At 35.7% G+C, this 11,677-nt stretch overlaps 1 protein-coding gene across 2 annotated transcripts in view; it reads left to right on the top strand.

Annotated features, from left to right (window-relative positions):
* Positions 1 to 11,677, top strand: part of LOC142341808 (uncharacterized) — a 175,067-nt gene that overhangs the window by 118,854 nt on the left and 44,536 nt on the right. For both annotated transcript variants that reach the window (XM_075393048.1, XM_075393049.1), the window contains exons 3-5: positions 4,322 to 4,873; positions 5,376 to 5,509; positions 9,233 to 9,335. In XM_075393048.1, the coding sequence (XP_075249163.1) occupies positions 4,322 to 4,873; positions 5,376 to 5,509; positions 9,233 to 9,335 (789 nt within the window). The remainder of the gene's footprint in view (positions 1 to 4,321; positions 4,874 to 5,375; positions 5,510 to 9,232; positions 9,336 to 11,677) is intronic.

Genomic DNA, 11,677 nt, shown 5'->3' with positions numbered 1-11,677 from the left:
ACGCTAGGCTGTAGGATGCACGTCCCTTTTTCCAACCTCACAGCCTTCCCAGAAAACAAACATGGCCGAAACAATTTCCACCACAGATCTAGTGGTTGAGAACTCCACATTCCGGAAACAACTCTGGGAGTCAGAGAATGCTCTAGCAGACCTTCAGAGCCAACTGAGCGCTCTCCAAATCTCTGCAAAGACAACCAACAACGAGAAAGAGATAATGAGGAAAAAGCTGGTCGTTTGTTCAAAAACTTTAGAAATTAGAGATACCCAGCTGAAAACTCTAATCAAGAAGTCAAATGAGCTCATTGAAGCCAATCAAAGCCTTGCAAAAGAATTGAAAGCGCTAAAATTTATAAAGAACAATTAACATTGATTTCTGATTTTGTAAACTCCCTTTCACATTAATATTTTAAGACTCATTTTCGTCTTTGCTGTATTTGTAACAACTCTTTCACTATTACTTTGTTTATGTGTCTCATGAAATTTTCCATTTAAAGGGCTACTAATTTTGTCGCACAGTATCATTGCTGTCCATTGATCTTAATAGTCTTAACTTTTGTAAACTTCTCCAACGAGCATATATTCTAGTATTCCTACTCTTAATCACCAACCGGTTCTTAAATCTTATTAGTCTCATAACTGGTGTATTTGCTATCCAGTCTCTATTTGTAAACTAATATGTAAACTGCAAATTTGTTTAAAATTCTATACCTAGTAACCCTCATCAGTATCGCAAAGTTGTAACTTTTAAAAGTATTATTTCCCTTAATATGTTGCTTTTTACTTTGCAACTTTTTGTAAACACTATTATCGTTTCTTTAATACTCTTAATGTAAACTTCGTACGATAGAGCACAATTTTTCTCTTCTTTAAACCGGGGTGAGCTGTAGTATTGCTAATTGGATAATTGCCGCCGCAATTACCGATACTACAGAGAGTATAATTATTTAACCGTCGACTTTGTGAACACTTTAGACTTAGTCTAAACTGACGGAATATTAAGAGAGAGCTATGCTGCGTAAATTGCGTTGAGTGAGTGAATACATTATTCATAGCCAAATACTGCTGTGTATTATTTAATACACTATGGAGCAGGCCATACCGGCTGATTCACTGCCGCTATTAATACGCGTACTAAGTGAAGGATACTGAAGCTATCCAGGCCGTTCTTCAGCAGCAAGCCTGAAACGAATATATGACTAAAGACGAGTAATAGTCGGCTCCACGAATGACCTAGGAATTGATTCGGAGCTAGTCATAAGTCTTGTGATTTTTTAGTCGTGTTGAATCATGTATAAACACGCACGAGCCTAGAGCTTGCTGCTGAAGGAAATCAGTTCTCCAACTCAACCAGCGCAACTTAAGACGCTAAAAATCTAACCAAAAAATTCTCTTCTCTCTCTTCCTCTCTCTGCTCTAAGAGCGAAACCACTATTTTCTCCGCTAAGCGGGACTATCTGCAGCAATTGTAAGTCTGCCAATTTTCTAACAAAAATAGAGTTAAATTATTATTCATATCCAGCAGTAAGATGGATTCAATTTCTTGATTAAGATTAGATACCCCACCATATTTTCAAGTAGGAATTAACCCCCAATTGTGCTCTATCATTTTTATCTATTTACTAATTAACCTTTGTATTTAACCAATTTTATTTTCTAGCAAGTAACACATAGATTTGGAAATTAGCAAAGAACATTGTGAGCATATTGTGAGACTTATTCTAGCACGCAATTAAGGTCGCTACAATAATATTGGTTTAGCTCTAGTGTGGTAATTAAGATCAAGCGAATAAAATACCTACCACATCAGAGTTAAAAAATGCTTTTATTTTGTCGATTGATAAAAGGCCCGGTCCATATGTACTTAATTTAAAATTTGTGGAGACGAAGAAAAGTAGCTGACAAGAAAATACTCAATTTCTCAAATACTGATTTGGTATTTCACCTTTGCTTATAAGTGCTAAAGTAAAAAATAGAAATTCACAGAATTCAAAAAAAAAGTATTTAAGAAAGAAACAATTGGAAAAAAAAAGATTTTTCAGCATTTAAAAAAATAAAGCTGCTTTGAACTTTTTTGTTTTGCCAATTTTGAAGCAGTTTAAGAGGAACTTTACAAACGATCCTCTTGTTGCCCAGTATAGTTTATTTTTTTCAGGGGAATCAGTTTGAATAGTGGAATTAAGCTTTTTGTCAATGATTTTCCACTTGAAATATAACGTTGAGTCTTATCTGATCAAAAACTTTTAATGGTTGATATCGTTTTGTTGAAGTATCCACAATCTAGGAAAGAAATATTCGGCTGTTATATTTGAGTGATGTTTTTGTTGTGTCTATTTTCTTTCTAGGTTGGCAGTGGTTCCAGCCATTGAGACATTTTGCTATTAGAATGTTTTCATCGTCTTTTTATGTCTACGTAAAATCTATAGCAAATTTAAGTTCTTAGTAGCGTTAATAAGATGGAATAAAAGTGAGAACTTTTACTTCGCCTAAATAATTTTGAAACGATTGGTCTTCAACAATCGATTCAGTTTCTCGAGGGATTTCTGAATGTTCCTCATTTTGCTTCTCTGCGGCAACGATATCGATTGGCCTGCCAAAAAAGTTCGGTGAGCATTGAGCTTCTAACAGCAAAACTAGAGCCGGAGGTTTGGAACATTAGTGGAATTTTTAGTTTAGACTACATTGTTTATTTAACGGGCTTCGTTTTGAAATTCAATGAACTTTTTCTGCGTCTTCACCGGAGAATCGAGAATCTGAACTGGATTAATCGATAAAGAGCATTTAATTTTACAGACAAAAAGTGTATCAGAAACGCTGAGTTAAGTTTTTTGGGTAATAGCAATCTACTTTCTCTAGGGTTTCGACCTGTTTTCTGGGAAATGTAATTGTTTCTTTCCTGGGAAATCACCTTTGGTGCCAAATTGTGATGGAAAGTTGTTTATTAATAAGCTATCTTTATCGATAGCCTGAACAGTACATAAGTCTGGATGTGTTTAGCAATTCAGTGTATGTGTTGTTGACATCTCGTACATGCTATGCGCAATTCGTGTCGCTCTCAATTTCAGCTTCTCTTTTAAGGGTTCCAAAATATTGTAGCATTTCACATCACTTTAATTGCAGCTTTTGCAAATTTGACTTCAAATCGTACGTCGCTTTGTTTACTACGCTTTATCAATTTCAGCCTGTAAATAAAATGAAAGTTTGTTTAAGGTTAAAACGTGACAGAACAAAACCGCGACTTGATAGCTACATAATTTAATCAAGTATCTGGATATTCTGTTTGCACCTCTCTGGCAACAACTTTTGTTTATTTCATCGTGCGATAAAAACAATCAGCTTGTAAAATTTGTTTACTAATAAGCAGTTTTCCTGAAAAGACACTTTTCACTGCTAACTTTTCAAGCGGTTAACTTTCTAGTGCGTGGGTTAATTGCCTGAAAACCAAATTTTTAAATTAAGTAAAGTAAAATGCTAGTTAATGATTGCTGTAGTTAGTATAGTGATTAATAATTCAAAATAGGCAAGCCGCAACTGTCCGGATATGTCCCCAGTTATGGAAGACGGTTGGGTTGTAATTAGTTTGGGCGTGCGGGGGGGGGGGGGTTGAGAGGAAAAACAACTCAAATTACTAAATATTAGGATAAGTATTGTTCCCTAATTTTGTGGATTTTCAATTATTTAAGTTAGTTTTGTGGATTTTTACAATGTGAATTTAACACAGCCCAATTTTGGAGTCGATATAGAGAAAAATTGGAGTTGAAACAAGCCAAATTCGTTATAAGATGAATAATAGTACTAATTGATGGCATTACTTGATCACAATAAGCAAATTCGGTTCATGCGCACTACGGTTAATACCCCAGTCTCGCCTAGTAATAATTGTCATGGTAATAATTGTCATGGTATTAATTTGTCACTTGGAAACCCAAATTCAATTTTCTCGGATCACCTCTGAGCTCGTCGCAAATTCGGATCGTCTTTTAATTGAGCTCCCGAAATTATTTCGCAAACGTACTAAAAAGGAACACTGAATTTTCCGTTTTAAGTAGAGGTACATACAAAGCGACAATGTACATTCTCTTGAATCGTTCCGAATCGACCTTTGTAAGATTCTTACATGACGTTGCAAAACGTTACAAGATTCTTGCACGGTCCTTAGTATATCAACTTTTTTTGAAATGGTCAACTTTTACGACTCGCGTCTACAAAATTAAATAGGAGCAAATTTGTTTGACATTTATTTTATGAGGAAAAAAACTAGTAAAATTGCCGTGGGGCCATTTTTTAAAATAAATTTGGGTTAAAAACTATTTGCTTGTTTTAGCTGCTCAGCCGGACATTTTGGCCCCAAATGTCAATTCGAGGACACGTGTTACAAAAACCAATCCTACTGTCAAAACGGGGGACAATGCAACATGATCCTCAGTCATGAAAATGCCAACGACGTGAAATCTCTGAATGTTTACGATTCAGACCTCGCTTCTCACCCTCAATGTTCCTGCCCATCCGGTACTTCTGGTACTCACTGTGAAGAGTTCACGCCTTGTCTGAACGAAACTGCCAAGGAATTATGTCCACATTATGAAAAATGTATTTTGCTTGATAATGACTCGTATCGCTGTATATGTCACAAAGGAGTTTTGGGACAAAATTGCACTATTTTCGAAACAGACCAAGTTTGTTTCAATAAAACTCGCGACAGCTTTTGTAGTGGAAATGGAGAATGTAGTGAACATGATGGAAACGCGAACTGTGAATGTGACCAGGGTTTTGAAGGTGAAAGTTGTGAACTGAAAGTCGATGTTTGTGAAATGTTTGGACATGTTTGCGGTGGAAATGGAAAGTGCGTGTCTAATTCAGCAGATGGGACCTGGAAGTGAGTATTATTTCCGGGAAGGAAGAAAATAGTGTGGGATCTTCTTTTAACCCATCGATATGTTTTTAGAAGACGTTCGAAAAACCGTGTAAATTAAATTCTGAAGCGAAGTATTTCGTTTTGCGACGATTTGTTAACGAAAAGCTGGGTTTTTCAGAAAAAACTTAGGAATAATTTCAAATATCCTTAGTGGAAAAGTTTTGTTTTTAAGAGGAGACTTTCAGTATCGGACAATATTGTTGCCCATAACTAATAACTGATCGGCAAATTGGCCGACATAGGGTTATCCGACAACCAAAAAAAAACGAATCCAGGAGGACAATCCGACCATGCAATTGTAAAGTTTGGGTGACTGGTGACATTTTGATCAAACAGATTTTTTTTACTTATCGGAATTGAGTTGTCTGCTAAATTTTTCAGTTTTTCCTTGTTGACTAAACCCACGGTCGGTTAATATTCATGGCCCCGTCTGAACCTGATCATTTTGTTAATAATGACGTAGGTGTGAGTGTGAAGAGGGCTGGTGGGGTCAGCTGTGTGACGAGGAGTTCTGGCCTTGCAAAACTCACCAGTGCAAGAATTCGATTGGTTGCATTGTTACAGGCACACATACACAGCAATGCGAGTGCAAGAATGGTTAGTGTTCGGTTGCGGAAAAAACCCTCTTCATTTTACATAGAAAATAAACCTCCATTTTAAAATTGAATTTCGGTCGTGATAATTTGTTCGGTTGTGATAGTTTCATATCAAGTCCCACGGGCCGCTGTGGAGGTTTTTTTCCGTGGGGGTTTGTTTCCTAGACCCGTTAGTGTCCATTTGATTTATTGATCTTTTGCAAGTTGTGTAACAGATAGGTCACGTGATTGGAGAGCACCGGATAATAGAACACTATAACGAGATTAGCTTTGGACACCTGAGTTGTAGACTTTCGGCTCAAATGTATGTGAATATTTAGCCATTTTTAATTTATGTCAAATGCTCTCCTAAAATACATTTATATACCCAAATTTTCTTGGCTTATCAAAAGAAAGACTGAGGCAATGTTCCTGCAAAATTCACTACTTTAAAACGGACATGTTGCAAGTTCAATGCTCAAAGAATGGGTTGTTTATGGTATTTTTTCTCACACTTGCTCTCTATTTGGCTTTGGATAATTTAACAGCCGGGGAATACCAATGTGAAAACAGATTACGGGGTGTGAATTATTGCCATTCTCCACCAGTCGGAAACAAAACAGATTTCTAAAATTGCACCCGTCAAAGTGCAAAGTTGGCTTATTGCATGAGAAAAAAGAAACTATTATTCTTTGTAAGTATTGAAAATTTTCCATTGAATTGATTCGTGGGAAGCTATATTTTCGCTCATTGAAACCAATTCTCATTTAAATGTTCTCAATATGTTCGGATTGGTTCTTCTATTTTTGTTTACTAAATTGACACACGAATGCAAGGTTGAAATGTCTTTCCTGCGATTGAAGATCTCACTCTTATAGAAGCAGTGAGAATTTATCTGTGTTATAAACAGTCAAAGCATGGGACAATTTGGACATTTCCAAATCACTTTCTGTGAACAAAAGGCTGTTTGTTCAAACTTACTTTGAGACAAATTGTCAACCAGTTTAATCTGAACAAACTAAGCAGAAGAAAGAGCAAATAGAACTTTCGAAAGCAAATTGGAGTTGAGGCTTTACTCAAATGCTCTGCTGTGGTTTGAATTAGAGATCACAAGTTAGAGCTAATATGAATAGTTCATTGATCCTAAGAAGATGCAGCTTATATCATAAATGACAGATTTCGTATTTTGTTTGTAAATTTGGTATTGATTTATCAATTGGTCACTTTTGCGCTGGTTTGTGTTGACTAATAACATGATTTTATTCAGCCTGTAATAATGTGGAAACCCTCCCCCCCCTTATACAGGCGAGAACTGGGGTTGACTAACGAGATTCAGTATTCGGTTCTAAGAGAATCAAAAACTTCGGTCGGTTAAGTTTATTGTTATTGCTTTCTATGACTGATACACTGTACTTTTTCCAAAAAGATCAATGAATATTTGAGTTTTTGCCCCATTTTTAATGTTTTTTGTTTTGATAAAACGCGTAATATGCCAGCAAATTTACTATTTTAATGAATTTTGTTTCGATTGTGGTAACATCTACAGCTGGTTTTACGAGTCCATTTATTTCAAGAAATTTTGAAAAAATTGGAAGCTTCAAGTGCAATCTTTTGGTTGAAATTTTTGGTTGAATTTTGTTACTGAGACTTAATTTTTTCGATTAGTCCAAGATAACACATCCAAGAACTATAACCAATGAGCTCCCAATAGATAGGTAACCAATTATTGAAATCTAGTTCTGATTGGTCGAGGCTTAACGGGGCTATGAAGGGGGGGGGGGTTAAAAGTAGGGGGTAGGGATTGTGGAGGGTGGCGGAAGTAAAGAAGATTGATATCTCATGCGATAGATAACATTGTTATTGGGTGATTGTTTGAAGTTAGGGCACTTTCTGACACAGACATTTTGCGCTCTGCTGGTCTGGCCATTTTCTCAAATTAAACCCGGAAACGAATGTCACAAATTTGCTCGCATCGGCGACGATAAAGGACCCTAACCTGAGAAATATCGAGTTTCTTCTCAAATTAAGTCATGTTTTTAATGCTGAATGTTGCAACTTGGTTTGTTATGTTGTTTACGGTAACGTGCCTCATTGAAGAGAGTTAAGAGCGGTTAATTTGTTTAATGTGAAAAGGAGATCCCGGTATCATTTTGGGACATTTTAGCCCGGGGGCGGATTCCTGGGTCGGATTGTTTTGAATTGCTCGCATACCACCAACAGCATATGTTACGCGGTTACCAGCTGTTTGTTATTTTAACCATGTTTAACAGTGATGCCTCAGGCCTTTGTCTCATTAATCCGATCTATCACTAGGACCGAATTTTTTATCGTGAAATTGATGCTAAATGAACCATAATTGAATGAAAGGTAAGACAATAATTGAATTTTCTTTTGGCAATCAAGAGTATAAAAGACATCCAAGTACTGGCCAAAGTTGTTGATAGATATAATTTTTTATCTTAAGAAATTGATTTTTTAAAAGTTAAAATGAAGATTTCTGTACGATTGATAAGCAATGACAATATGTTCGACTGCTAGTAAGTGGAACGATCGGTTAAATGATACAAGAACTCCTAATATGGTCCATGGCTGTATCTTTACCTTTTGTTCACTCATTCGAATGTGAGTGTGAGAAATGAAATCAAATAATTGCCCGGAGTGCTTAAATTGTCCCTCAACGTGCCCACGCCGTCAGAGCCACAATTTAGTAGCACCCGCAAATTATTGACTGTTTTCTTTTAAGATCCCAGCAAAAGTAAACAATAAGCAACAATTTAGACCAGCATGCTTATTACTAAGGTTGTTGTTTCGACTGGTCGCTCTACTGAATTTTTAACCCCCTCCCGCGCCTTCTCCCGGACGACATTCATATACAATGCGTTTGAACCGTCAAAACGAACTCACGTTCCACAGAACACTTTGGAATTAAACCCATTAAGAAACTCAATTTATAAGAATATCAACTCCACTACCCAGGTTTAGGTACAGACTTATGAAAAGACAATGCTCGACCAAAATGTACTATGAAAAGACTCATTAGACGTACTCGGTTCATTTGAGCTATGAAAAGACTTTACCTGGACTTTAAGACACGCTGGACTTTAGCTCGACAGAGATTTTTAACAAAAGACTTATACTCGACTCAAAAGTTTTTATAGTTTTTTTTTAATAGTTTTTATAGTAGTAAACAACCATGGAATTTTCTACACTCCTTAATCTGCAAAATATTTTTAAAGGTATGCAATTGTTGAGATAACGAAAAAAAACGTGATTTAACGGACTATTATCGTAACCGATTACCTGGGCGTAACATAGAATAACCGAAATGATCCCCCGTTAACAATAAGTACCTTGTGAACGGACATTGTGATCCTCTACTAGAAATCTCGCGCGAAAACAGTTTAAGCATATTATAGTACGCAAAATTCAGTTGTCTGAACTTTTTACCTATAAAATAATTCTCTCTTATACTCATAATACGGAATGATGATCGGGCTTGGAAGTTGACTCCAGTTGGCCTGATAGTTTTCTATTGCAATTACTCGTCACATCATAGTTTAATACATTCTATTAGCTTAAACGCCATGAGTTAAAATCGGGGTGAAATGATAGAGGGGTTAAATGATAGGGAGTTAAATAAATAGGGGTGAAAAAGCGGGAAACCCTCTGATCACCTATAAATCAGTCACTTAAAGTCCATTCCAGAATTGCCTCCTCCCTTGTCCCAATATCTATTGAATTTTAGGATACTCTGGAGAACTATGTGAGCAGTACACTCTCTTCGACTGTCGTGATACTGGATGTCAGAATGGAGGTTTCTGTGGACAACAGGAAGACGGTAGTTCTCGGTAAGTCATCTGTTAGAAGCCTCTACTGAACTGTGAACTGGAAAGCTTTTGAGGCAACTGTGGATGTTCTTTGGCTACAGCCAATGCAGCTCAGAATCCGGACATATTTAGTGTTGAAGTTGATTTTTATGCCGTTTTAAGTCATGTTTGGAAAGTGAGAAGTTAACCGTACTCTCGCCCTACCAAATTTGAAGGACTGCATTGTGTGAAAGGAAGGGAGATTTTAGGCCCTAGCTAACTTGACAATAAACTGAACAGGTCAGAAAATTGGTTAGTCGAAATTAGATTAGAGGAGTTAGCAAAAAAAAGTAATTAGAGAAGTGATCAAACTACATGAACGTTTTCCAATAGTTAAACAAGTACAAGGTTTAGAAGTTATTTCTACTAGTAATTTAAGGACCAAACTATCATATATTTATAATGTGATTCTTAAAATGTGAATGTTTAACCAACTTTTCGCTATATAAAAATTTGCAAAATTAAAAAAACTAACAATCTTCCAAAATTGTATGGGGTTAAGAACTTCATGTTGCTGCTGTTTGATTTCTTTTGTGGAGAAATACTAAAAGGTATAAATGAGTGGTCTCTTAAGACGGAATCAATTATTGAACTTTCGGATCTTTTCTGTTAGCGCCCCAGCCTTACATAGCCGTTAATTTAGCACCACCCCCCCCCCCCTAATTTTAAGTTTTCGCCAATTGTAAGAGCGATATTTGCATTTAATAGAAACAAGAGTGGCTAGATAGATTGAAGGCACTTTTAAAATAGTATCCTATAAAAAATTTCAAAATCGAGCCATTATTGTAGCCGATAAAAATGATATAAACAGCAATTTTTATTGATGCTTAGGTATTATGAAACAAATTTTGGTTGCATATAACCTTAGCAGTTCAGCTTTTAGTAAAGGCATATTCTTCTTATATGTTCTCGTATAAAATTACTTAGGTTTAACAATATGTTTAAACATTTATAAATAGGGGATGCCAAACTAAGCGAGGGGGGGGGGGGGCGCTAGCAGAGAAGATCGAAGTTTCTTGAAATTTTTGGTTTCTCGAAAAAGGCCAATTAAATCAGACATTTTCACGCTTCATTTGAGCACAGGAATAGTTTACTATAAAATAGACTTGAAATACGAAATACATATAAGATTTATATCAAATCCTAATAGGCAATTCTGTCGAGTAAAAACAGATCAGGATAAAACAGAATTCAAGCAGAGAAATTTGCAGAAGTTCTTCCATTTTGTAATCCGAAAATTGTATCTACCCAAAACTGTTCCCAGAAAAAGTCTCAAAGAACGGAGATTCCCAGTCCATTCCAAATGGTTATCTTGCACGGTTCTTGTAGAATATAGCAAGACAATACATCGTCTTGCAAGATCTCCGAAATCTTGCAAAGTAACCATTCATCCTACAAATATGCAAATAATTGGGAAATTTATCATGGGACGAGAATGTTGTTTCTGATCAATTTTTTTCATTATGGCAAAGATATAGAAATAAAATCAATTTTGTACGTTCGGCGAAAAATGAAAAAGTCAAATGAAATAGTCAAAAATTGTCAAATCAAAAATTGTAAACAAATGATAGTCACAAATGATAATTATATAATAGAATTTTTCGGCAAAATTTAAAAGTGTCATTAAAAATTCAAGGAAAGGTTTGCGCAAAGGAACAAAACATTTTATGCATAATTGACAGAACTTCTTTTCAAAGTAACGCTTAACTACATTCAACTGTATGTCATGAAATATGCGTGGAAAAGAGATGAGATCGACCAAAACTAACTTTCAAAAATCTTCCGAGATAACCATTTGTCTTGCAAGGTAACAATCTTTTCGTCATTGCGAGAATATTTTACGATCTTGAAATATAACTATCTGGTCTCGACAATTGTTCTGATTGTGAGAATCACAGGATATCTTCATGCTCTATATAGGACTTTCAGCTTCAACTTAATCCAGGCTTACAGATAAAAGTAAATTCAAGTTTGCAAATTTGCCAAGAATTAAATTTTTGCATAGAAAAGCCAAGTCTTATTCGATGATTGGCATGAGCTTAAATTTGACGCTACTGGACACTTTTCTAGTATCTTGAAAATGATTGGGAGCTATTTGAAGACAAAGTTATGAAATAAACTATGTTAAAAATAATCGAAAATACTCAGTAATATTGCGTTTATCAAAGTGAAATCATCCTTTAACAGTGAAATCATCTTGACTCATCAAGTCAGTTTAGCTAGGTGCATTTTTGACAGCTTTTAATTGCTCTCAAAGAGTTTGTAGCAATTATATTAGTCTTGTGGTCTTTTTTAATACGACTTTTCGCTTGACCGATTTTTCG

The sequence above is a fragment of the Convolutriloba macropyga genome, chromosome 6 (assembly GCF_964194025.1).
Source record: "Convolutriloba macropyga chromosome 6, txConMacr16.3, whole genome shotgun sequence".
NCBI lineage: Eukaryota > Metazoa > Xenacoelomorpha > Acoela > Convolutidae > Convolutriloba > Convolutriloba macropyga.
The sequence above is the reverse complement of the archived record's forward strand: the minus strand, read 5'-3'. Positions and strand labels throughout refer to the sequence as shown.